Raw genomic sequence first — 27,994 nt, 5'->3', positions numbered from 1 at the left:
CCTAGATGCTTAGTACCTAGCTCACGGCTTTTGTCGGTTTGCGCTTCGGGGATTTCTGCCACAATCACCATTCACCACATAAATACATACGCCGACACCTGGGCGTAAACTGGAAAATAAAATTCCATATAGGAATTTGATAATTTTTGAAGTTTTAGCAAGCTGAAGAGTTATTAATCTCAAATCTATTGATTTTTAGTATTTCAGTTCCATTATTCCAAATCAAAATCAAATTTGATTTGGAGATGCAATCCGTAGTTATTAACCCTACATATTGCTGCAAGCCCCATCAATCCCCAGAACCCTCCTCTTCTCGTCCTATAAGCTCCAAGGTTCATTTATCTCTATTTCGTTTATTTTCTGAAACTTTAGTTCTATTTTTGCGTATTTTTAATGTTAGTTTCTGATTTTCCCAGCCCTCAAGCTTCTTTGGCGTCCACTTCTTGCTCGCGAAAGGGCGTAATCCTGCGCGGCGCTGCTCATGGCGTAGGCAAGGTCGGTTTTGTTCGTAACGATTTGATTGTTTTAATTTTAGGTTATTTTTGGAATCTGCTGTTTTTTTTTATTTGCTTAGAGAAAATTATTTCAAACAATTGCTTGAATGTTGAAATTTTAGCTCTCTGCACCTATTTAGGATTGTTGGAGCTGGCTCTTATTAATTTTCAATTTTTTATATAAAAAATATACAATTAATTGCGAATTGCTTTATGTTCTTCCTCCTCCGAATTTCTGGGATTGATTGTGTTAAGAAACCTGAGTATAAAAAATATGTAGTTTGTCACCATATTCCAGATGCGATAAGTTTCTATCATGTTCATGGCATGCTTTTTGAATAATTAAACACTTTTTATTTAGATACTTTAAATATTCTTCCAATTTCCATTTGAATTGTTGAATCTCTTAACATGTTCTAAATCTTAAAAACTCACTTTTTTTTGAGTTCATGCAGTTGTAAAGGCTGTGGCAACTCCTGATCCAGCCTTGGAGTTGCCCTTAACAGACGAGAACGTTGAGAGTGTTTTGGATGAAGTTCGACCATATCTGATTGCTGATGGGGGGAATGTGGCATTGCACGAGATTGATGGTAATGTTGTGCGGTTGAAGCTCCAAGGAGCATGTGGCTCTTGCCCAAGTTCTGTTGTGACAATGAAGATGGGTATTGAAAAACGTTTAATGGAAAAGATACCTGAAATTGTTGCTGTGGAACCAATAACCGATGAAGAAACTGGCCTTGAGCTGAATGAAGAAAACATTGAGATGGTAATTTCATTACAACCTTATTAGCTCTTAAAACTTATGTTGTTCTCTTTCCATCACTACCATATAAAGAGAGCTGTTTTTCTCTCTCTCTTTATATTCCAGTAACTAGGGGAAAAATTGCAGTAATGAAAAGAAAAGAGACATGCAAACAAGTTTCTAACTGCCAATTTTTATGGTGCAAAGGAAAGTATGATTAAGAAACTTGAGCTAAAATTGCAGTAATGATTTGACATCCCATGCAAACTGTATTTGAGTTCATCCAATAAGTTTCCAAATATGAAAAATGTAATTTTTTTCTACCGTATTACATCATTTTAAATCCAACCATCATATTAAAGCATCTCTGTAGATTAATTAATTGAACTATGTAAACCAAGTCAATAGCCTGTTTTCTAATTCCAACTTCTTTCTGGGGTTTTCCTTTAGATTATTTACCCTGGAATTGTTGGTCATCAGAAAATTCAAAGTAGTCTGAATTTCTATTTTCTGGCTACCCTTTGAAGGCTACTTTCTCAAAGTTTAACACCTCTCCTGAGTACTGCTTACATTGGGCATATGACATGTAGTTTTATCTAAATGAGTGTAACTGGGTCCGTTTATGGTTTATTTAGTGGTCAACTTATGTTTCTTTATTAATCAAGTCTTGGCTAGCTAGCCTTTGTTTCTTTTCCAAAACCAAATTCGATGATTGGATATTTGGATGCATATAAAGAGTTGGAAGATTAGTCTAGCTCTTTGCATATTAAGGGCTATGGATTTAGGATGATTGTACGAAAGCATTTCTGTAATGTTGTTTTAGCGCTATGAAATGGTTTTTGCTGATCAAAACCTCAAGTACATCAATGAAAATGGATATATCTGAGGATGATATAAAATTAGGACCATGATGGTTTTGCCGTCGTGTATCGACATAGTAACACAGTAGAGATTATGTTCCCTTGTTATTTAGTTTTCTGATCCATTCAATTTATTTTAAATACCTGGTCAATGTATGACATTATTCTGATGGTTGATTGATCTGGTTTTGCATTCTATTTACAACCATTTGGTACTTTTTCCATTAACTGTTTGGTGTATTCACTATGCATCCCCCAGTTTGTTAGTTTCATCCTTGGTATTAAATACTCGTGTTAAATATTGTGCATCGCATATCTTGGCATGCGCTTGAAGTAATTATGAATTTACATGTCATGTCAGGTACTTGAAGAGATTAGGCCCTACCTAGTCGGGGCAGCGGGTGGATCTCTTGAACTAGTTGCCATCGAGGAGCCAATAGTGAAAGTTCGAATCACGGGTCCTGCCGCGGGGGTGATGACAGTGAGAGTGGCTGTTACACAAAAATTGCGAGAGAAAATTCCGAGCATTGCAGCAGTTCAACTACAGAGTTAAGATTCAAGGAATTTCAATCCACAACAGGGGTTTCCCAAATAAAGTATCGATCGTTAGGCTTGTAAAACACTTGTATGAATGCGAATTCCATTTCCTGATGTATAGCACTAATATTATCTTATACTATAGTGGAATGCCAGTGTTGAATTAAAGTGGTCATATTTCCTCTGAACATTTTAGACTCTTCCATGAGAAAATCTAGTGGGTGAAGACTATGCCTAATGTGTCGCATGCTTTTTTATTTCATGTAAATAATGTTAAGGAATATTATTCAAACATTGAATACAATTGAGCCAACACATTGATAAAAGGAGTATTATTTTCTCTAGGAGTGTCCGCTTTAAACAAACGTGTCTAATGTCTAATGTCTATGTATATGTCCATTGTCAATTGTCTTTTTTTTTCGTATATAATTTTTATGTTATATATTTATATATGATATATGTCATTATATTTAATTCATTTATAAATATAAATTAAATATATTATTATTCCACGTATATAAAATGCATATTCCTAAGAATATATAGTTGTAGTACATATATCTAACATTGTATATTTAAGCATTGTAAGTTTTCTAACTTTCTGACGCAGCCCTCTGATTGTGTTGGTCGGACCAATTTCCTAACACTGCGTAACCGTCGCCCCTTTATTACGCGCGAGTGTTTCACACTCCAATTTATCTCTTGCTGTTTCCAATTTTCTCACCGACAAATTTTTTATATAATATTTAAAAGGTTTTCTATAAGTTACAAGCAAATCGACTGAATTTTTGAGGCAGTGGTGGTCATCGTTCACAGTCATCTTTCTGTCTTTTTGTTATCATTTTTTTTATATTTCCTTTTATTTTTATTAGTTTTCAATTTTAGTTTTACTATAATTTAATATTAATGTTTTCTCTTAATCTTTTTTTCTAATAAAAAATATCATGTCTATCGATGTTTGTGGACTTTCGATGTAGATTTATTTATTGGTTTTTCTTTTTTGTCTGTATTTTAACATGTTTTCATGGATAAGATTGCTTTTTAAGGAAAATGGTCTTCTCCGTAATTTTTTTATCTTCTTCAAGTTTTTCTCCTCAATAGTGTGCTAGGAGCGGTTTGTGCGATCAATTTATATACGTCACTGTTTCATTTGTTTATATTTTTGCTTATCAAACTATTACTAGGCGACCATTGTAAGATTTTATGATAATACCGATTATGTTTATTCGATTTGTAATTAACAAAATGTTGTTGATACAATTTCTAATAAATGAACATTTTTCGTATTACTTTAAAAAAATATCATAGCCGGGGTTTTTTCTTTTTCGCGCGAGTACATGGTTAGAACTGAACAAAACCTCCAAGTCTCGCTAGATACGAGAAGGTGGTCCCACATTTAGAAGTTTCTAAAATTATCATTTTATGTTAAGTTTAATAACCAAATATCTGTTTATAATTTGATAACAATTTCTAAATATTTTTTAATTAGAAATTTTCGATTTTTTTATAAAATTCTAAGTTTTTAACTATTTTAACATTTCAAATTATTTTTCATAAGTTTTAATGATTTTTATTTTAAGTTTTAAAAATTAATATTATAGCAAATTATGTAATATTTTGAATTTAATTGGAAAAATTAAGGTCGGAGAGTGTTATTTAAAAAATGGATTAGAAAATAATTATTTTAATAAATATTATTAGCCACTAAACTTTAGGTCATATCTCGTTTTAGTCATTAAATTATAAACAAATTCGATTTTAACATCAAACTTTTTTGAAATAGTTTTTTCTATAACTATGTCTTTAATCAATTAATGGGTGATGACTTTGATATTATCTTCTATTTCTTTTGTTAAAACCCCAAGTTATTTTTATCATTTGTTCATATTCATAACAGTATTATTATTAAAATGTTTATATTTTTCTTTTTGTTTCTTCTTCTTTATTTTATTTGTACGAAATCCATTAAATATCGATGAAAATTTATTTAAAACTTTAACATTTTAATGCTCTGATCTCCTCTGATAATCATCCGATGAGAAGTTGTTCATCTTCTCATAAGAATGCTTCTCGCGCTTTAGATTTCTAATAATACACCCCGATACTCTCAAATCTAACAATGAGATCACTATATTTATCGATTGTAACAATCATGTCACTTTGTTGTTAAGTATATAACACATAATAACTTCTTAGTTATATTTAAGTGACTTAATTATTATAATTGATAAAAATAACTACATTTAATTAAAAAATTAACATATGTTACACACTTGATGACAACATAATCTTATTGTTACAATCAATAATTAGAGTGGCCAGATTATAACTTTTTAAGATACAATAATTGAATTGTAAACTTATTCATAATAGAACAACATTGGTGTAATAAAACCAAAAAGAAAAAAGAAACGAGATAAACGCGGGTCACAGCCAGAAACTCGAGCAAAATCGCGCGACTCACTCCCCTTTATAAATCTTTTCACCATCTTTCTAGTTTTCAATTAGACTTTCGATGATCGGCAACAAGAAACAGAAAATCGCACGTTTGGGCAGGAAAATGGAGCGTTTCATAGAAAATCGTCGAAAGCTCGGAACTTTTTTTCTCTATATATATATTTACAGACCCATCTTTCCTCTACCAAACATAAAAAGCTCGATACTTCATCGATGGCGGCAATAGTCTTCAAGCGTCTAAAGAAGACTGATATCGAGAAACGAATGACCCTCCCGAGCAAGTCCTCAAGTGTTTCCCTCCTTTAAGCGGCGATGAGCATATGGTGGATTTTCATGTGAGAGACGAGTGCGGCCGTGTTTGGAAGTTCCGGATTTACACTCGTAAAAACAACAGAAAGTACCCGAAGCCGGTTCTTACCAAGGGATGGCGAGAGTTCGTCTGCAGCAAACAGCTCGGAATCGATGACAGAGTTGCGTTCTACATGGATAAAGAGGAAGCCGACTGTGTTAAGTTTCGTGTCAAAGTATATAAAGCTGTTAGAGTATTTGGTGTCGTTTTGGACATGAACCATTTCGCTGCTAGCGTATTTTGTATCTGTTTTGTGCAAGCAATATGATGATCAAAGCCCCTACTGAGTTTAGTTTCAACTACTTGTGTAGGATCTCATGTAATTCTGGGTAAATATGCATCGTAAATACACCGAGTAGCAATATATGTTAACTTCTGATTTCTTAGCGTTTCATAGTTTAAGATAGTGTCACATATCACTTCTCATCTCTCTTCTCTTGATACTTTTATCATGAGTCATCATTCATGTTTATCCATTTTATATGCTCTATCAATCGTGACGTTCAGCTTAAAATCATAAGATTAAAATGTTGTTTTAATACCACTTGTCAGACGACTGTTATCCTCTTTTCATAGTTAATCTCGATATAGGGTTAATGTCTTCTATTTCTTTAAAATATGACAATGACATTTAGATTTAGTTCATGCATCTTCTACTTGTACTGTTAGATGGCTTCCATATCAAAATATGTTCTTCCTTGTTACTTCCTCTGAAATCAAATCTTAATGCCTTTAATCATTATCGGCAAGAAGAAACATGAATTCAAGTAAGTTTCGCATCTTTATTCATCGAATCTTCCATAACAACTCGTTGCATATCTAAATAATGTTGTTTTTGTGGAATATTGTGGTTAAATCGTTGTAGAAGATCAGTCAACATTAAGGTAAAAAAAAAAAGCAACACTTTCCCTTTATCTTTCTCTCTTCTTCATATTTAAATTAGAGATGATAACAGGTTAATTTTTTGATTAATTCGATTCAATAAATATACACCCTTCGTCCAATTTTTTGAGTATATTTTTTACACTCGATTTCGACCCAACCTGATTTTTCAGGATAAAAGCTCATATTTGATTTGATCCGACATAAATATATATATCATTTTTTATTCGATAAAATATGGATCTAGACAAATAACTATAGAGATGGGATATTATAGTTATTATCTCTAAATTTATAGAAGAAAATTATATTATTTCAGAATTAAATCAAGTCAGAGATTTTTCACCTTAAACTTGAACTCGACTCAATCCGACCTCACTAGTTATAAAATCTGACTCAACCCGAATCAAGCTCAATTTTTTATATAAAAAGATAACTTTATCGAGTCGGATCGAATTAGAATCTATCAATTTTGAATTATAATTCCTAATTTGAACGATTAATAATTGGGGGTTGCTTTCTCTGTCGAACGCACGATATGGCGGGTTCGCTGTCGGCAACCATCGCACGACTACATTGCTAGAACCGAGCAAAATACCTCCGACTCTCGCTGGACACAGCACAAGGTTGGTCCCACGTTTGGAAGTTTCTAAACCCATAGCTTTGAGATCATCAAAACTATGGAAGGTAAAATCATCTCATACGGGTCGGTACCGGTAGAATGTTTACATAAGGGTTAGTGGAGATGATGGTGAAACTCTCGACTAATTCAAAAAAAAAATATTTGAATCAATTGGGTCCTTATTCATAATAAATCTCATATAAGCATAACATGCTCTAACCTATGACGTATTCGCAAATGTTATAAAACTTACGACATTAAGAAATGGACTTTTTGAAAAAGGAAGAGATAAGCGCGAGTCGCAATCAGGAAACGTAGCAAAACCGCGCTACCCACTGCCGACTCACCCATTTTTCTACCACTTCACAATTAGACTCTCCATCCTATTAAATACTATTTCTTTTGCTCTGTCTTGGCTCGTTGATTGTTCTTTAAGTCGGATTTAAAAATTAATTACGTACGAGGAAAATATTATATCAATATAATTCATTTAAATCCAATAATATTATAATAAAAATAAAAGTGTTGTTTCATAGTAAATAGAATGATTCTCAAATTTCAACATTGTAAAGAACCTGTAATGTAAAACTTGTGAATAGGAAGCAAGGGGAGAAGATAAACGCGAGGCACTCTCAGAAATCGCACTACCCACGGCCGACTGACAAATTTTTTTCATAGTTTTGAGGCCTCTTTTCTCTGCACATTCGAACCTGATTGCTGGGGACATTCGCTCCTCTATATTAAGCCCCCTTCGTTTCTCTCTGTCCAACGTAAAAAAGAAGAAGAAGAAAAGCTTAAGCGAGTACTCCTTGTACGTCTTCAATGGCACCAATCGTGTTAAAGAGTCTAAAGAAGACTGATATCGAGAAACGAATGACCCTCCCGAGCAAGTCCCTCAAGTCTTTCCCTCCATTAAGCGGAGGTAAGCATGTGGTTGATTTTCAAGTGAGAGATGAGCGCCGCCGTGTTTGGAAGTTCCGAATCTACACTCGTAAAAACGACAGAAAGTACCGGAAGCCGGTTCTTACCAAGGGATGGCGAGAGTTCGTATGCAGCAAACAGCTTTGTGTCGGCGACAGAGTTGCGTTCTACATGGAGAAAGAAGAAGCCGACAGTGTTAAGTATCGTGTCCAAGTGGAGAAAACAGTTAAAATATTTGGTGTCGTATTTGGTCATCAACCGATTCAGTGCTAGCATAATTTAGTACTACATGCTGCGAGTTTTACAATATGCATGTCTCTGTTTTACGCTGTTGTTGTAGGAGAAGTCGTGATTCTGATCTAAAATGCCTCTGTAAATACGCTGAGTAAGTAATATATATGTTAAACTTTGAGTAATATAATCTAAAGACAAAGATTGAGAAGAAGTTGAAGAACAGACGGATAAAACTTTGTTACATTAGCCAATGAAGCGTGTGTAAATGGAGGTAAAACGGTCAGTCAACGTGCGTATCATCAAATAATGTCACATCAATATTTCATTATCTTAATAATTATGGTTAATAATAAGGGTGCGTTTGGTTCACGGAATGTAAGATTACCAGTAGGAATAAAAAATTACCTGGGAATAGGATTACTGGGAATGTTACATTACTGTGTTTGGTTAGTTTGACAGGAATGTAAGATTACAGTGTTTGGTTGAAGGAATAAAAGATTACTGAAATGTATATTTTATTAAATTGTCCTTGTTCTATGTTTTTTTAACAAGTGAAATTCTAAATATTTAAATAAAAATTATTTATAAAAAAATTCTATTTTTAATAATATATTACTTGAGTATTTAAATATATCATGTATTATTTTAATTTTAATTAATATTAAATTTTACATAATTTATGTAAAAATATATTAAAATGAGTTTTTGTTATGTAATAAATGAGATAATACTTAAGTAAGAATACAAATGTAAATTAAAGTTTAAACTTTGTATCTTTATTTTGAGGAATTATGATTATCAGTTTTTATTTTATTATAACGAGAACCACATTACAAAATGTAGCTAGCTAATTCATTAAAATCTTCTTGGATGACTGTGTAATCCATAAAAGTGTTCACATGAATTTATTCGGTTGAACAAGATGACAAATACAATGTAATGAAAGTTCATAATCCTAATTCCATGCAATAAAATATCAAGAGCTTATTTCCACTTATTTTGTGCTTATTCTGTTATTTATCCTTTCCCACATGAAGATATGAGTTTTTGTTCACTTGATTCTTGGTTTGTTAAAATAAATTTATTTAACTTCCTAAAAGAAGGGAATTACTTTACAACATTCTTTAAGTCATGGCTTTGTAATTGTTATGTTTCCTTGATTTGCAGTTTCGGTGATCTGGGTGCACTTCACCAACTTTGGGTTGATCAACCCAATATACTAAGCGAAGAAGGTACATTATAGACAAAGTTAGCTAGATTTGTTTTGTTTGTTTTTAGCTTTAGTTAACTTCTCGATCAACACATTATATTGAACAAGGCCTATATTATTATTATTTGCAACAATGCATTTATATGTTCTATGCTTCTAGTTTGTATGTCTTTCGAAGAGTCCAACTATGTTGGTAGTCAATCTTGCGGGGTTAAGGTGGTGAGAACCAATATTTCATGTGTATCAAGTACAAAGGTGGAAACTTTTGAATGTATGTGATGCTAGTTCTTTGAGCTTAGTGAATGTAAAACTCTGGTATTAAAAGATGAGGTAGATGGAGTTCGGTAAGTTTCCGAAAATTTGTTGAAGTAGAAAGATTATAGGAGCTTCTAATGATTTCCCGTTATAGTGTTTGAAAAAGTATAGTTGAAGCTTATGGCTTGTCGACTCATTAAGCATATTATCAGAGCTATGTTCTTATGATGGCACTTAGATTTGCACGGTGCAGTAGTATTTTCATTCAATACATGTGCTGCAGATGTATATTAGCTACCTGCATTTCCATAGACAATTTAAACATACTTGGACCATATTTGCACAATGGCACCCTAACTTGAATTTGATTTTTTGGAAATGCAGCAAAACATAAGCCAGCATTTATTTCTTTCATGGGCACATGGCGATCAATCAGCCTCTTTCAAAGTTGGGAAACAGAGTTTGGGTAAACATGGAGAATTATGATTTTCGTGGGTGATGTTTCAAGCAACTTGTATATCTATCTGAAATTTTCACAGCTTTGTTTATCAATGATAGCCCTTTAGACTTTCATACATTATTTGGCCCTTCCTCAACATCCTCCCCTCTTAATCATTACTTTATGCAGTTCTTCTAAAAGGTCGGTATGTTGCATCAATGAAGAAAAGCCATAGTAGTTCTGTTTACTGGTTGTGCTGTTGCTATGTTATTCTTCTCCATTTTCCTTGAAATATTCATATTCAATATATACCCGGGCATATTTAGTTCTCTAAATTCTTCCATAGATGCTATCTATTCATCCTCGTATCTGAATATACAGTATATACGAAGTCGTATTTCAGTGGCTGATCCAGTACGCTGCTCTACTTGTCTATGTAACACCATCTATCAAAGACTTCCAATATTCACTACCGATAAGTTGCGACACACAAGAAAGCGATAACTCTTAACTATCAAAGACAAGGTTTTTACTACATAACAAAAACTATCAAAAGTAATTAACATATTCGAAAACTAGAACATTACTTGCAACTCATATACTACATAACAAAAAGAAGTATAACATTAACCATCAAAAGATTATACAATGTTCAGACTTACAAAAGATAATAGCCATGACATTTTAAACGTAATCATATATGTTGGCTATATTATATACACACAAAATTCTTCAAGTCAAAATATTGACATATACTTGGCTAAGCTACACAAAAAAGTTGGGACCATATTCTAAAGTCATAATCAAAAAGAGATCGACATAATTGTAGAAGGACGACAGTTAAAATGATGGTCTAAATTGACGGCATTCAACCAATTGCTTAATCACATAATCTTGCTTGAATTCTTTTGGCAAAGAAAAGAAGAAATCTACCTTGTGCGCATCTTTGCTAATATACTCTCCTGCAGTAAGCATTTCATCAGTGGACAGTCCTTCAATTTTCATGATTTCATTGAAAATCGACATTCTTCGATCATTTCCTTCTGCCTCCTTTTTCAATAAAGCAGTAATATCCTTAATTTCTTTGGCAGTTTCTCGGTATGCAGCACCGAACTTACTTATCTCCTGTACAAACTCAGTTAACCCATCATCACTTCGAGACCTTTTCTTGCTAGCTACTTTTTTCTTTGTAGGGGTAGAGGCAGTAGCATCAGATGTTTGGCAAGTTGAAGCACCAACATCCTCTCTTGATTCAGAATCTCTTACTCCCTCTTCTTCAAGTAATGCATCTATAAATGCATTGTCTTCAACATCAATATGTTCCACTGCATCAGCTGCTGTCTCTGCTGCTATTCCTGTAGCTCTTTCTTTTCCAAATATATGAACAAAGTCATCAAAGAATGGAAATGACTTGTTTCTCAATCCAGCAGCAGTTGGATGACTCTACAATATAATAAAATCACAAATTTAATAAATCTTACAAAGCTAAGTAGATAACAAAGAGTATAGAAATGAGATAAATTCAATTAAAATACTTACTCTAACCCAATCATCAAACACATCCTTTGGTGCAGTTAAACATTTTCTTCTTCATTCCAACCGAATCCACTTCCAATATTCAACATTTCAGATAAAGCATTGTATTGTCTTTTGAGTAGCTTCACTCTAGATTCAATATGAGGATGGGCCCTAATTTGTGATGTTGGAAGCTTGATTTCTAACATTTTTTCAAGATTAGATAGATAACCTGATCTAAATGTTCCATTATCAGCTTTCCAATGTGGGTCTTTAGCCAAAATGTGTAAACATTCAACAAGTGCAGCATCCTCCTCTTTAGTCCATGTCCTTTTAGTTACTAAAGACTTAACCTTTCTAGATGTCGGTGGTTTTCCCCCCCTTTGAGATTCCATATTTGATTTTGACATATTTCTCTTCGAAACAATCTAAGAAGATGTATATAAAAAATGTATAACATAACATAAAACATGTCATCATTGTCAATACTAATCATAAATGAAATTTAAAATAGTAACATAATATAAATCAATTGTAGTGAATGACATAAGTAATGAATGTCCATAACAAATAAAATTTGAATTTTATAGAAGAGAAATACAGAAAATTTAATAAAGTTTATGCCATAAAATATAAAGATGTCAAATACATGAAAGTAATGACCACTAACATTAGATAAAATAGAAGGTGAAAGTCATACATAACATAAAATAACATCTATCCTAAAGTACGTGACGCCAACCAACTAGTAAACATATCTTCTGCTAATTTGTCTCTCCACTCAGTCCAAGCACTGCTTGGCTCACAATGTCTGATCATTTCTACTTCAATAATCTCTTCAACATGCCTACTATCTTCAGTATAGTCAGATTCAATAGGATCGATTGGCATCTAAGATCTTATGAAATTATGGAGAATACAACAAGCTGAAATGAGTCTACATTGTGTTTTCACTGGATAAAATGATTTTTCCCTTAAAATTGCCCATCTCGCTTTCAATATGCCAAAGCATCTCTCAATGCAATTCCTAGCTTGAGAATGTTTCATGTTGAAATATTCTTGGGGTGGTAGGTTGGTGTCCTTCTCTCCAATCATTCAAGTGGTATCTTTGACCTCTATATGGTGCAAGAAATCCCTCTCCATTCGTGTATCCAGCATCACATAAGTAGTAACACCCTATATTATTTTAATTTAAAAAGTAAATTAATATACAAAACTTGTAAGAATTTTACATTCTTTTATATATATATATATATATATATATATATATATATATATATATATATATATATTAATGACCTAATAATTTACCTTGTGGAACATTTAAACCATTTCTTCTACTAATGGCATCTCTGAGTATTCTACCATCAGCTGCAGAACCTTCCCACCCAGGTAAAACATAAATGAATTGCATGTTTGGTGTGCAAACACCAAGTACATTTGTCGCAATTTCATTTTTTCTTGTTCTGTATCTAGGTTTATCGATTGCAGCTACATTGACCTTAATATACGTTCCATCTAGAGCACCCAAACATCCCTATATTCATCAAATAAAGTTAAATTACATTTTTACTATCCATTTATGTATTAAGTATTACTAATTAACTTAAAAGAAAGTTCAGAATTATGATACAATACCTTAAACCATTTCCATCTATCATCTGTTGAATTATCTTGTATCGGTTTTGGTTTTCTAAAAAGAATCGGATGCAGTTTCAAGACTGAAGCTAACACTGTATGGAGAACTCTACTAATTGTTTCACCAGATCTTACTGTTTGGCGTTTTAGAACTCTAATCTTAATATGGTGGGATATAATATGAAGGAAAGTAATAACCATTTCTTCTATAGACATAGATCGACTCTCTTTTAACCCACATTGACTTTGTAATAAGTGACACAATTTAAGAAATGCTCTCCTATCCATTCGACAATTATCAACACTTTGTCTATCACTTTCAAATATAATTTTATGTAAATTAAGTGATCTAATATTATGTCTATGAAGTCTTTCATGTGCATAACTTATTTTAGGTCTATTTTTATATTTTCTAAGAATAACTGAAATAACCATAAGCATATGACACACAATCTCCATCATTTGTAGTTGTAAAATAAGAATTGTGGCGATATGCATCTTCTTTCGCATCGGTAAACGAGCCATAACTGTTATTATGAACAAACATTTTAATATTAGAACATAATAATATTGAACAAGAACAATTGTGTGTCATCACATTAAAAATAAATGAAAACTAATTTAACATGAGATTAGAAAAGATAAAATCGAATGGGATCAAGCAAAAACCAGTAATGTAACCACCAAATTTCTATTTCAAGCATCAAGAATTCAAGCATGTAAAGAAAAAAAGTGATTCTTATTTGCAGAAAACTCGTGAAAGTAAGATCAGTCGATCACCAAAGATAAGCTAACTCTCAAGCCTAGAAAACTGTAATAAAATTTATATTATACAATTTCTAGAAACTGGAAATTTATATTTATATTTATTGCATTCTTCTGTAAAAAGAATGAGCTTCTTTTAGGTTTCTATAAGATGATGTTCTCTAAATTACTTCTGATTATTAAAATCAAGAGAACGTACAACTTATGAGCCTCATTAAAAACCTTCCTAAACTAGTTGGAGGAAAAGAGCACTACATAAGAGAACAAAACACACAAAACAGACTAGAAACGAAAGCCAGACCAACAAAGATCACCATCACCTAAAAAAACAATTTAAAAGCAACTATCACTACCGACCAAAATGAACAAGAAACTGCAGCCATATGCTGCATATAATCGTACAAAAACTAAAAAACAACATAACAGATCCAACCGAACAGGCTCCCTCGACAACGTCTACGCATACAGAGTTACCAAAAACGAACAGAGGCAGCAGAAGTATATTCAAAAGCTCTCGAGCGAACAACCAAAGAGAGGCCTTGATGAGGATCTCGCTACCGAACAAGATAAAAGAAGCAACCAGCAATCCAACACTAAGCTCTATTTGAAGGCACCAACCTTCTAAATAATACATTCTGAAAAAACCAACAATACCCAACCAATCGACCACTCCACTGAAAAAACCAACAAACCCAGTAATTACAGCACCAACATACCACAACTACCATGGACAAAGACCACATGGCAGAATCCACTATCAACAACATCTTCCCACCCATCACCGGAGATGGAAACATTGACACGGAAAATACCGTAAAGGAACATATCGGCATGCTCAACCATAACCGACCCTGATTTACAGCCATATTAAGAAGAAAACAAGCATTTTGTATTTGAGTGGACCAAACGAGATAGCGGGCATGTGCAAACAGGAAACCAGATGTCCTATGTATCAACGCAAAACACATATTGAAAGTCCCTCAAAGTGGACATAACCGTGTGCCCCATGTGCGCCCTACTCATATCCTCCAAGAAAAATGAGCATCCACTACATAGAAAGGAAGAACCATGCGCAGACCACCAAAACTTAATAATCTGGGAAACAAAAACCAAGAGCCCCACCTATTTTGAAAGCATTTAATAAAACCAATTGCTTTGGAAAAAACAACCAAAACTGACGCAATGAAAAAGAAAAAAACGTTGGTTCCCCACTACACTTTGCTTCGGAAATGACAAATTTACTCAAACCAAAAAGAAATGTATCGCCAAAATCTACTACAACCTAATTTTTCCAATCAACAATTTTATATTAAAAGCAGTCATCTCCACTTATCGTGAAATGGTTTAAACTAAGGTGCTTGACCACGAATGTGCAGGTACCGCCATATGCAGATTCATAACAAAATATTCACCAAGGCAGAAGTCATAGTCACTCCAACAACAGGGTAGATTCTTTTTCACCGCCACAGCTTGCATCTTCTGTCTTTTACTTTTTTTGTACTTTTTTCACCTCCAGCCTTTAACTTAAACTTTGCATTCCTTATATTTACCGAGTTCCTTTTCAAAACAGTATGACAACATACCCCATATCCAAAGCTGCTCTAAAAACTAGTGAACTTGACTACATAAACGGAGGTAATGAAATTCCAACACATTTTCAAGTATGCATTCATGTCTAAATATTCATGACAAAAGAAGCTGACCATATTACTGTCATTTCAACTAACATTATTCGCCGAAAACGTTCTGGGACTACCTGCGATCACCGTTCTCGTAATTAACTTACCACTACTAATCATAGAAGTTTTTATGTTGCTGTTTACCGTCTACTGATATCAAATCCTCCATGCTTACATAGGTTGGCTATGATAAAGCTGGTTTGCCAATTGGCCTTCAATTCATAGGGAAGCCATGGTCAGAACCCACTTTAATACACATAGCTCTTGCAATGCAGGTAGGTCGTTTGTCAAGAACTTTTATCGATGTGTCTCAGATAATAATCCTATATATATTCCGGTCGATAACGTCTGAAAGTACATTTATGGTTCTAGGCATTGTGCATCACAGATTACAGAAAACCAAAGGTTTTCTATGATATTCTTGACAAGAAATAAGACAATAAAATTCATGAACACACCAAGGCCCTTGCCTTCAATATGGTTCTTCTTTCTCTTGATATGGAATGACATTGTACAATTAACTTACCAAGTTTAAAATGCTTTACAGGGAAAAGTAAATGGCAGACATCTGTTAGATAACTCCCATGTGTTCAAGTAAACTCAACCAAACAAAGTCGGGTAAATAACTTCTGCTTCAGCCTCGGGTTTGTTTAATTGACATTAACCTTCATTTTTGTATAGGTTCTTTTCAAGGACTTTGGATGAAGGAACCAAGGAAAAGGATGTCTTTGTAAGTTATTGAACCATTGAATGTTGTTCTAGCAGTACTCATATAAATTTCATGTTTCTATATTCATTTTTATGATAATTGGGAGTTTGCCAAAAGAGAAGGGATGAGGGGGTTGATGAACTAATATGGAGGGGCAATGTTACATGTCTTTCGGACCAGATCGCCTTAAATTTTGATGTCAGAGAGATTTGAAGCAGTCCAGAAGTATTTATGCACTCTCTAAATGATACTTTGCTCATTTAGATTAAGACTGTAGTTTAAGCTATAGATTGTTCAGACCTTAAATCTCAGGCTTACACTTGCACTTCTCTTGTATCTTCTTTTTCACCTTGTTTCCGATTTGTTATTATTATTGTTAGCAAGGTATCACGTATGAACTATGGACAATGAACTTTTAGCAAGACTGATTTTCTTTTATTAAAAGATAAAAAAATTATAGTAGAAAATTTCATAAAAGATAAAAGATAAAAGATATGTAAACCATCAATTATAACTTAAGTTCAAGCAAAATAACAACAAGCTTCAAGCAAGAAACAAAACCCAGACCAACAAATCAACTAAGGATGAAGATAAACAAGTCAAAAGAAAAACCAAAGAGCAAAACAATTGATCATCAATAAAGGGGAAACCCAGGAACAAGATTGAATGATAATCAGAAAATAAACAGAAATTGGGGAAGATGAAACATAGAAGAAACATCAAAGAAATTAAAGATTAAACAAAGAAAAAGTAGATATGTAAACTTACATCCTTGTTTGATTGTTTTCAGCTTTCCACAGAATCAAGGATGAGGAGCGACCACGGTGGGAATTTCACAGAATCAAACAAAACAAAGGCAGAAGGTTATTTTAGACAACAGGGACGGGAATTATAAAATACCTAAGGAAGATAAGGGATAGACATTCCCCGGAAAACAGGACAAAATTTACTGTTGGTATTAGTTTTTAACCGGTATTTGGTAATATGCCCCCATCCAAACGTGGGTATATCTATCTGGGAAAAAAACATTCCTGGAAGGAATGCATTATACCGTGAACCAAACGGGCTGTAAGGGATCGATTTCTTATAAAACAATAATATTAATAATTAAATCGTTATTTTTAAAATATTAATAGATAAAATAAAAATTTACCGTAATTTTAAATCTTTCTCCCAGATAACTCTTCAAAACAATCACTTTTGTAATGTTTCCCACCAAATCCCGCCGATAACCATTTCTCTATTACCCGATACGGCCAACATCTGTTAACCCGTGTTCTCGTGACATGGTTTCGGTTTAAATTGGATTCAAATCTTGGGTAAAAATTGCGATTCCCTTCTACATCCATGAACTCGTCTTTTTTAGATTCAGTCTGAGTTCAGAGCAAATCGAGGATCGTGTCTCTGTTCCGGTGACGTAGAATAGGGCAGCATTCCCCCGAGAATTAACGTTTTTTAAAGTTTTATTTTTAAAAGTTTAGGGTTAGAGTATGGCGGCCGTCCGAGAGTGGAGCGAGGGTATGTCCTCAGATAATATTAAGGGTATGATTTTTTTTAATTTTTCGAGTTTATTTATCGGGGCAAGCTTCATCGTTAAGAAAAAGGGTTTGAAGAAAGCTGGTGCTTCTGGCATCAGAGCAGGTACTGCAATTCTATCAGAGTTTTATACTGATTTGTTCTTTTCTTTATTTTTATGATTAAATTTGGGATTTTTTTAAATGTTTTGCTGTAAAATGATTTGCATAGATACTGAATAATTGTTTCCTCATCTAGAAAATGAAATTGTGTGAACCGTAAATGTTTAAAATTAATTTGCCCTGTGAATTTATTGATTTTAGCTATTCTCAGTCTAGTGCCCATCCTTCTGAACTTTGAGTTGCTTGGCATCTTTGATTACAAACTGTTTGAATGTGGCCATCTGCGTATGTTTTCTTGTGCAGAAATTATGCTTAATTGAACGAACTATACTTTTTGCTTTTGAATAGAGTTTTTTGTTTTTATGCTTAGATGCATAATTTGATTGTGTCCATTTCAAGACTGCCTTGCAATTGACACATTGTTTTGTATTTATCTCAGTTAAACCAAAAAAACTCTTGTGATGAATTTGCTACCATTTAGTGCTTTTTCACATTTTCATTTTTTATGAGGAGTCTTTTATTGTTCTTATGCATCACATACTAAAATGACATTGTTTTATTGGTTCTTATGCAGGAGTTGGAGGGTATTCTTACTTGCTTGAGCCGCTTTGGTGGGCAGGCATGATAACAAGTAAGTTTTATAGATTTCTTGTTGATAATTAAGTCCATATCTCATGGGTTTTTCATTCATATTGAAAACTCTTTCTTTATGTTCCTTTTCACTTTTTTATTTTTGTATAATATCCCCGAAAGATGATCTTGTAGAAGCTATCTGACACGAATTAAAAACGAGACGCTCTTGTCAATTGTATATCATGCATTTATGGAAAAGTATATTATTTCATTCTGTACTTATGTGTCAGGACTAATCAAACCTTGCATTCTCTTTAAATATAATGAGCTGTTTGGTTGCTTGAGGTTCATGATCGTTGAAGAAAAAAGTGGTTAACTGTAACACTGGTAACTGCCTTTGCAACAGTGGTCTTGGGTGAAATTGCTAAAATTGCAGCTTATGTATTTGCACCAGCTATAATGGTCACTCCTCTAGGTTCCCTCAGCATCATTATCAGGCAAGGGAAATTTTTACTCAAATTTAGGTTTGAGATTTCAGCGTTGATTGCTAATCATCGTTTCTCTTGCAGTGCGGCACTTGCACATGTCATTTTGCAGGAAAGATTACATACTTTTGGGATTCTTGGTTGTGTTTTGTGTGTTGTGGGCTCCACAACAATTATTTTCGGCCGAAAAGGCCAATTCTTTTGCACATTGGGCAGCCTTGACTAGTTGGATCAGATTGTTGTTACGGATTCTTGAGGTGGAATATTTAAATGTACTTGGCTGAAATATATTTAAAAATTAAATATATATATATATATATACCCACATATGATTCTTGTAGTTTTATACAAATTTAGAATTGTTGGATAAGTGAAAATAGATGATTGAAACTAATAGTCAGATATAAGAAAATGTTCATTGGAAAAAAAATAAAAAGTTAATCTTAACCATCTATTTTCACTCATCCAACAGTTCTAAATATATGTAAAATTAGAAGAATTTTACATTGTGGAAGGGGATCCTAACCCTTATGGGACAAGATAACATGGAACTTAACATTTCTGTTTTCATTCCGATGTTATTCCCCCCCCCCCCACCCCCCACGACCTGATTGTTATTTCTAATATTGTGCTTTGACAGGTGATGAGAGTTAAAGCACTTGGTATTGCCTTGAAGTTAACCTTTTCAGGAATGAATCAGCTTGTATATCTGCAGACATGGGCCTTCACTTTAGTTGTCATTGCTTGCGTGCTAACCCAAACGAATTATTTAAACAAGGTAATGGTTACTTTTCTTTTTCTCCATTTGGTACCCTCTCTTTCTCCCAATGTTGACATGACCCTTCAAACAAAGAAAACAAAGAACATGGAATTTTATCATTTTAATTCGAACTCTAGTTCATTTTCATGTTAAATGGTGCGTATGAATGTTTTTGTTTATGGTTTCTTTATCATTGATTTAAACATTAAACAAGGTAATTGATTTCTTTATCATTGTATTTTTTTTCTTCATTATTGCAGGCACTTGATACTTTCAACACCGCTGTGGTTTCTCCCATATACCATGTTATGTTTACATCACTGACCATTTTGGCTAGTGTAATCATGTTTAAGGTAATTTCTAGTCATTGATGGTATCATAATGGTTCAAAAAGGCTATTATCATGTTCAAAATATCTTGATACTGCCTATCACCTTCCACAAGCCTTTTTAAGGCATTATCTCAGTTAAATTGTCTTCAGCGTGCAATGAGTTGCTTAACCCGATATGAATGGTGTATGCCTTTTTTAGGGGAAAGGAACTCTTATGTGCTGAATTGCGAAATCTTTTAGTGATTCTGACAATTCCTTCTTATAGTGGGCCTGTTTATGACTGTCATGATATGAAAGTGAACTCCTATTTGGTTCCCTCGTGGTTCTAGTTTGCCGCTGCGCCTTTACAGCTGCTTCCTTTTATTTTTGAATTGAAAAATTGAGCAGCTTACTTGATAACTGCATTCTAGATCGCAGATTTTTTATTTGGACAGAACTTAAAATTACCTTACTGAAATTTATTTTTTTCTTATATCAGGACTGGGATGGACAGAGTTCAACACAGATCATAACAGATATATGTGGGTTTGTGACAATCCTTTCAGGAACTTTTCTTGTACACAAAACCAAAGATATGGTTGATGGTATGTTCTCACGGACCTTGAATCATGAACTCTTGTTGGCAGTGAAAGAATGTTTTACGTAGTTAAGAAACATTTATCGTGCTAATGAATTACGATTAATCAGGTCCAGGTTTGTCAACACCTTTGTCCATGAGGTCATTAAAGCATGAAGAAGAGGATGGTTTTGGCGAAGGCATCCCTCTTAGCAGCAGGATACATAGGGGGATATCGGAATTTTAAGGTCGGTCACTGCCTTTACTTCAAAAGCTCAAAAATAGCTGCTACTGGGGAGAAACCTGTTTGATGCCAACTTTTAATTTTCATTATCTGGAGACAGTACGAGGTGAGATTTTCCTTGGCTCTTTGGCCCTCTCCCTCTGGCTTCAAGCATGAGATTGAAATTCTTTTGCCTTGTATACAGGAAATATGGCCCTGTGTAATGTTGAGCACAGTGGCTATGGCTATACATAGTGTTTTATCTTTTGTTTTGTTCTGCCAACTATGTCCATTGGTGGGGATTGGATTCTCACCATGCCAACCAGGAAGGAATCAAATTCAATACAAACCCTTACCTTTTGCTTTTATTCCCTATTCTTAAACAGAATTAGGGAAGAAGATGAACGGATGTCATGTGACAAATATTTATTGAGCAAATGATCGTTTTAATGGATGTAACAAATCGATTTTATAATGGATTCATTTTAGACACGTAAAATAAAATTATAGTTTAAACGTTTTGTGTATAGGTATAATGTTAAAATTAGTCCCCAACATTTATCAAAATGGTCATTTTGGTCTCTATTCTTTTTTTTTGTGGAACATTTTAACTCTCAATGTTTCATTTTAGGGCAAAAAGAACCTTAATGTTTGATCAAATAATTACTTTGGTCATTATTCTTTTTTTTCTAGAGCATTATAATCATTAACTTTTCATTTTAAGGAAAAAAGTTCATTAACAAAATGAACATTTTGTGAACTAACGATATTCATTTGCACATGAGACTTTTTGTCACAAAATGAAACATAGGAACTAAAATGATTCCAAAAAAAGAATATGTATTGAAACATTATTTAGTCAAACGATAGGAACAATTTTCTAACATTATGCGTTGTTTATAATTGAGCTTAAAAAAGTTTTGAGAGAACTTGAGCAATACGTAAGTCAAATGTGAGTCGTAACTCGTAACCCAATAAGGACTCGTAAAATAAACAAGTGGCTTTATGAACCGAAAACATGGAAGATATGACCAATACTGGGAAAACGAAACTAAAACAAGTGCATCCTAAATCTGAGGGGGGATGGGCTTGAGGAGCCTAGCTGATTGGAGCAAAGCTTGCTGTTTAATGCTTATCAAGAGCATCCTTGCTGGGGAAGGGTCTTTATGGATTGCTTGGATCAAGATTTACTGTTTTAAGTCAGCTGATTTTTGGACTGTTGTTAATAAATCACATTTCGGCTGGATTCTAAGCAAATTGATTAAAATGAGGGAGGAGGCTAGTGTTCTCTTCGGTCCTGTGACTGCTTTATCTCAGATCAAGGGCAGGTGAATATGGGATAGCATCCGAATAAGTAGAGAAAAAGTTGCATGGCACAGACTCATCTGGTTCCCTGCGCATGTCCCTAAGTTCTCCCTTATTGCTTGGATGGTTCTACTTGATAGGCTGCCTACTAAAGACGGACTTATCAGGTTTGGAATTGCGGTTGGAAACAATGTGTGTGGGTTGTGTGGGGTTGGTCATGAATCTCGCAATCATCTCTTCCTTGAATGTCCCTTTGCGAGCGAGATATGGCAAGCTATTATGTGTGCTTGTGATTTGCAGCATCAGTTGCTGGAGTGCTGGGATGATGAGGTATGCTGGATGGTTCAACACTTTAAAGGGAAGTCCCTTTTAATCCAAAACTCTCTTCTTTATAAAATTTCATTCTTTTTTTGCAGGTCGAGAAAACTTTTGATTAGAACCGGACAGTGTTTTCTTTTAAATGGCTTTATTTTCTTAGGAAGGTTATTTACTTATTTCTATTTTTGCTTGTTTTTATTTTGATTATTTTCAACCTTCTTGCCAGTTTGTTTTTCCTAAACTCGGTTGTTATCCCAATACTACAATGGATATTGCCTGATCAAAGGTCTCTGACCAGTTGTGAACAAATTCCTGCATTTGATGGTGACTTGAAATTTTATGCCTTCTTACGTGGTTTCCTCATTCAATTGTTTTATGTAAGTGGTTCCATTCATATAACGTGAACTGTTCGAATTTATGGCATTGGATTTGTTTTCTGCATTTAGATTTAGGATAAACTTCAGGTCCTAATGTTTGGTTTAATGGAATATCAGTGATTTGTATTTGATGCAAATATCCATCCTGGTTAGTGGTTACTACACCTCTCTCCTGCAAATCCACATGCTTTTCCAATTTATCGTGTCAATGGTTGTTGCTACTTCGACCACGATCACCTCCTAAATAACCATTTATATACATTATCCCCACTGTTATCTGTGGATCTGGAATTGCATGCTATCGGTACAACCAGCATAACTGGCACAGCTGTCCCATTCTCCGAAATCCGATGTCCATTAATCTAAGTCGCAGCATTGGCATCATTGGCTCATTGCTGAGAAGATAGCTTTTCTTGAGCAATGCGTGTGATAATTGAAAGGCTTTTGCTGAGAAGATATCCATTAATCTAAGCTCGTTAATCATTAAATTCGATGCTCGTTGTTCGTATCGTTGCTCGTTGTTCGTATCGTTGCTCGTTGCTTGCCTCGTTGCTCATTAAGCTCAATGCTCGTTGCTTGTCTCATTGCTCATTAAGCTCATTGAAATTTTTATCTTATTTTCCTAACTATAGGTAAAATCTACTAATACACTATACATAATTTAATATAAACATAAATTAATAAATTTAACCACAAGAGTGTATCAAGCATTTTCAAAGTCTAAATTTAGCCAAGTATTAGGACACGTGTACCGACTTATCTTTCCTAAAATGACAACTTTTAGCTCAACTAAAAGACTAATTTGTTGCGGAATTTACGGCATACAATTTCCCAAAAAAAAAATTATGTGCCGAATGTTCTTCACTTCTTTAATTTAGAATTTAGGCCAAACTACCACGACGGTCATTTTATTTAGTTTTCTTCTGATTTTGATCATTAAAGTTTGTAAAATAATATTTTAGTCTTTTACATTGTTAATTTATTATATTTTAATCATTGAGTCGTTAACTTCTATTGTATTTTAAAAATCTCTGAGTCTATTTCATTCTCTATAAACCTTGGTTGTTGTCATTCAATATCAACACTATCCAACGTAGCTTTCGGTCAACGAGAGCGTAGATCGAGAGCCTTCGTTCTCCTCTTCTCATTTCTTAGATCAGATTTCTCTTGAAACAATTAGAACCCTCTAAATCTCATCAAACACTTTAAATGATTTTCATGCAACGATAACAAAATCCATCGTCTGATGAGCTCTCTATTGAGTTTTTTTCTTCCTTCACCAACGTCTATCTTGTCATCGTTCGAATTATACTTCTATTGTTTAAAACATTTCAAACCTTGAACTCATATTTTCATGTGTCATGATATTCAAAGTAACTTATCTTTACCTTTCCTTGAGTCTCCACTAATTCGATTATTGCCACCATCATCTAGGACACGTTTGTTTTGTGATTTTTTTTCACTTCATTTTCAAAGAGAGGGTGAGGGTTAAATTGATATTTTATTTAAAATTTAACTATTTTCGTTAAACTATTATGTCATCAATATAAGTATTTTTAACGATTTAACGATTAAAATATAATAAAGGGTAAACTATGCGAATAGTCCCCTATGTTTTCTGTTTGACTGAATTTGGTCACCAATTTAAAAATTAAGAGAAAATGATCCCTAACGTTATCGATCCGTTCGATTCTAGTCCCTCAACCGTTAACTTCTATCCAGTTAACTTCTATCCAGTTTTAGTCCCTCAACCATGTTAAGGCCTTAAAAAAAAGGGGTTAACGGAAATTAATAACAGAGAGACTTAAACCGAATGGACCGATAACGTGAGAGACCGTTTACCTTTAATTTTAAATTGGTGATCAAAGTCGGTCTGACCCTAAACAAAAGGGACTATTCGCATAGTTTACCTATAACAAATTAAAAAATTTAATGGTAAAGAATCAAATAAAGTTGGCATCTAAGTTCACTTTCTTTAGACAAAATTATTTGATGGAAGTGGATAAAAGTTGAAATTTGTCAGATATAAAAGCGAGACTAACGCATTAATGGATTCCAACAACTATATGGGACTATTTATTTTACTTATTTGCTGTATTAAAATTGCCCAATCTTAAACTTAGAGGGTTATTGCATTTCATGTCGACTGCTGACTCTCTATAATCAGATGTGGCCAAATTAATTCAGAGGCTTAATAACAATCTTGATATACTCAGAATTATTTAAGGTTTCGCCTTCTTCTTCTTATATTTATATGGGTTAACTCTAAGATACGTCCTTAAATAATTGTTAAATTTCAGATTATATTCTATTTTGCAATTAATATCGCATCTGAATTCACTTTTAACATCAAGACTGATGATTAATATAGTGTTGATAATTTAAGATTGTAATTGAATCGTTTTAAGATTTATACGCCAATTTAAGAGTTTATTTAATCTGAATAATTTTATTTTACAATGATCATCATACTAATTTAAATTTATTTTATTTTAAAATAATGGCATTAACACACTTCTGAAGGAACATGCTTTCTGGATCTCTTTGAAACTTGAGAATAAAAGAGAGGGTAAATAGGAACTTTAAATATATACTTTTTTTTTTGACGTGAATTATGATAGATTAATCTAGAGATGAATCGAGTCGGAAGGAAGTATAATAATGAGATTTCTTTAACAAAAATAGCACACTGCAAATCAAATAATAAAAACCCTTGTAACAATCAACACGAAACAAATATCCTCCTATACAAAACAGCTCTGTTTCTCTCATTACTGTTCCCTATGGTGTCCCCTAGGACCACAAACACAGATTACAAACTCAGACTTCATAAACCAAAATCAAAAAGGGACAAAACAATACTAACCAAGCAATCTGCTCATCACAACCTTCACGTATTCAATTTCTCGAGGGAAAAGGAAATAAATCCAAGGCAGTCAATCATTGAGAATTATTAGGGTCTTGCTCATCTCCACTATCTGTACCTTGAGACTGGTGCTGTTGTTGTTGATGATGATGATGTTCGAGTGGATTATTTTGGTCCGAATTAATGTTCGGACCACCTCTAGAGTAGGCATTAAGAGCGGCCAACATGCCTAAATTAGTGTCGGACATACCTAAACCGAGGTGATGAGGAGGGTGTTGTTGTTGCTGCTGCTGCATTAACATTGAACCCATTTGTAAAGGACTAGCTCTACTACCTTGGAATTCAAGGTTACCTGGAAGATTAAATCTTGGTAGAAAATGCAATGGCGCTTGCATTGTGTTCCCACTTGCTGTTCCAAACGGCCACATCTGAGGCTGATTAGATGAATCAGCCCCGGATGCAGTCGGAACCATTGATGGGCCACTGGTGCCAGCGGTGGTCATTGGCAACATCCAAAATGTACTTCCGGAACCACTGGTTGGTGCTGGTGTTACCGCCCACATGGCAGTAGCAGGTAGGATATCTTGTTGTGGTGGTGGTGGTTTAGGCAGTTGATTTAAACCAGTTTTAAAGGCCTTAATGGGAGAACCATCTCCGTTGCCACCTCCGCCATCACCACCAGTTTCGCCTTGTTGCTGATTATCATCCTTAAACAAATCCTCTCTGAAACGTTTCCTCATAAAATTCTCGCTTAAATTCCCACCATCTCCACCACCGCCTCCGGGTAAAGCTTCGGCTATTTGATCTGCCGTTAAAGGATGCTGTTGTTGTTGTTGTTGTTGCTGCTGCAGCTGCTGCTGATGGTGAAAACCCAACAAAGCGCTACGGGCGAACCCTTCTTCATAAGGGTGGTGAGAAGACAAAGCTAAAGCGCCATGTAAGGAGTGAGGAGCAGATTTTGAAGGTGGAGCTGAAAGCGTGGAACCACTGCTTCTTAAAGAAATATTAAGAGTTGAAAAATTGGCTGGTATAGTACCAGTTCCTGTAGCTGCTATTATTGCCGGTTCAGCTTGTTGTAAAAGCCACTCGATTGTTTCCCCGTCAGATTTATTACCTAATTCCCTAGTGAGTTGAAAAACCCTAGCCGCACAAGTAGCTGGCATTCTGATACGGCGGCCTCGACCATCGACTTTGGTATGTCTGTCCTTGGTGGAGCGTTTCGCCGGAGGGTTAGCTGCAGTCGTCGTGGTTTCCGTCGTACATGAGAGTGTCGAGCTCGTTTGATTCTTGGAAGTAGATCTGGTGGCAATAGCGAGAGAGGCGTCAACAAGCTGAGGGGGTGGGTTCTGTGCAGTGGTGGAAGAAGAAGAGGGGAGAGGCGGCGTTGTGGTGGTGGAGCGAAGAAGAAGATGATGGAGTTGAGAGATGGAGCCCATATTAAAAGGGTTACCAGAAGGACCTGAAGATCGGGTGCCATCTAAAGGGACCTCAAAGGGAGGAGTTGCCGACTGTTTTAGATGTTGCAGGTGCTGCTGGGATTCTTCCGAATTGTTCTTGTTTTTCTTCTTCTTGTTGGTTTGCTTATTGATTTGCAAATCCATTTGGTGGGGTTTTCGGAAGAGGTTGTTTATTTTTTTTATAGTAAAATGTGTTTTTCCATCATCAATCCTCTTCTTATTTTGTTTCTTAATTCTCTCTTATTTTATCTTTGCAGAGTCTGGACTCTGAGTTTGTGGGGTTTGTTTTGCTTTTTGATTGATTGTGTTGAGAACTAAAGATGTACGGTCGGTTCACAGGCCCGCCCTAAGCCTTGGAGCCTGGCTAACCAAACCAGGTGGGGAACCTTCGGTTCTACGTGTGAACATGGCCCACCCATATGCCAGAAGTCCACTCGTGGGGTCTCGTACAGACATGAAAATAGGGTTAAACAGCAAAGCAAGTTAAGTCGAATAAATTTTTCTGAGTTACTTTAATAGATGAGTTTTATATAATTTATAAAATTTAAATAGAGTTAAATTATTTAAATTTAATTATAAATATTTATGATGTTATATTATTAATTGATTATAATTTAAACTATTTCATATGAATATATATTTCCTCATACATGGTATATATACATCAAAATTGAGAGACTTAACTCAAATTTAAAATTAATTCATTAATTATTAAAAAAATTGAATTATTACCAACATAGTTAATCTAATGAGATGTGATATTAAATGTTTTAAACAAGATCTGTGTTTTAAATTCTG

General features: G+C 34.2%; 2 protein-coding genes and 1 pseudogene across 2 annotated transcripts; 2 read left to right on the top strand and 1 right to left on the bottom strand.

The window, feature by feature from the left end:
* Window positions 1-155: 155 nt before the first annotated feature.
* Window positions 156-2,821, top strand: LOC120201675 (nifU-like protein 2, chloroplastic). Its single transcript, XM_039202241.1, has 4 exons — window positions 156-332; window positions 417-495; window positions 950-1,260; window positions 2,458-2,821. Exons 1-4 carry the CDS (start codon window positions 246-248, stop codon window positions 2,647-2,649), a joined length of 669 nt encoding a protein of 222 aa, XP_039058172.1. The 5' UTR covers window positions 156-245; the 3' UTR covers window positions 2,650-2,821.
* Window positions 385-27,422, bottom strand: LOC120201674 (transcription factor TCP8-like). The gene is made up of 3 exons (XM_039202240.1): window positions 25,816-27,422; window positions 2,210-2,223; window positions 385-395 (listed from the first exon to the last, which is right to left on the bottom strand). Coding segments are annotated over exons 1-2 (1,527 nt in total). The 5' UTR covers window positions 27,341-27,422; the 3' UTR covers window positions 385-395; window positions 2,210-2,221.
* Window positions 17,611-21,273, top strand: LOC120201676 (annotated as a pseudogene).
* Window positions 27,423-27,994: the final 572 nt, after the last annotated feature.

The sequence above is a fragment of the Hibiscus syriacus genome, unplaced genomic scaffold (assembly GCF_006381635.1).
Source record: "Hibiscus syriacus cultivar Baekdansim isolate YM2019G1 unplaced genomic scaffold, ASM638163v2 tig00007895_pilon, whole genome shotgun sequence".
Taxonomy (NCBI): domain Eukaryota; kingdom Viridiplantae; phylum Streptophyta; class Magnoliopsida; order Malvales; family Malvaceae; genus Hibiscus; species Hibiscus syriacus.
The sequence above is the reverse complement of the archived record's forward strand: the minus strand, read 5'-3'. Positions and strand labels throughout refer to the sequence as shown.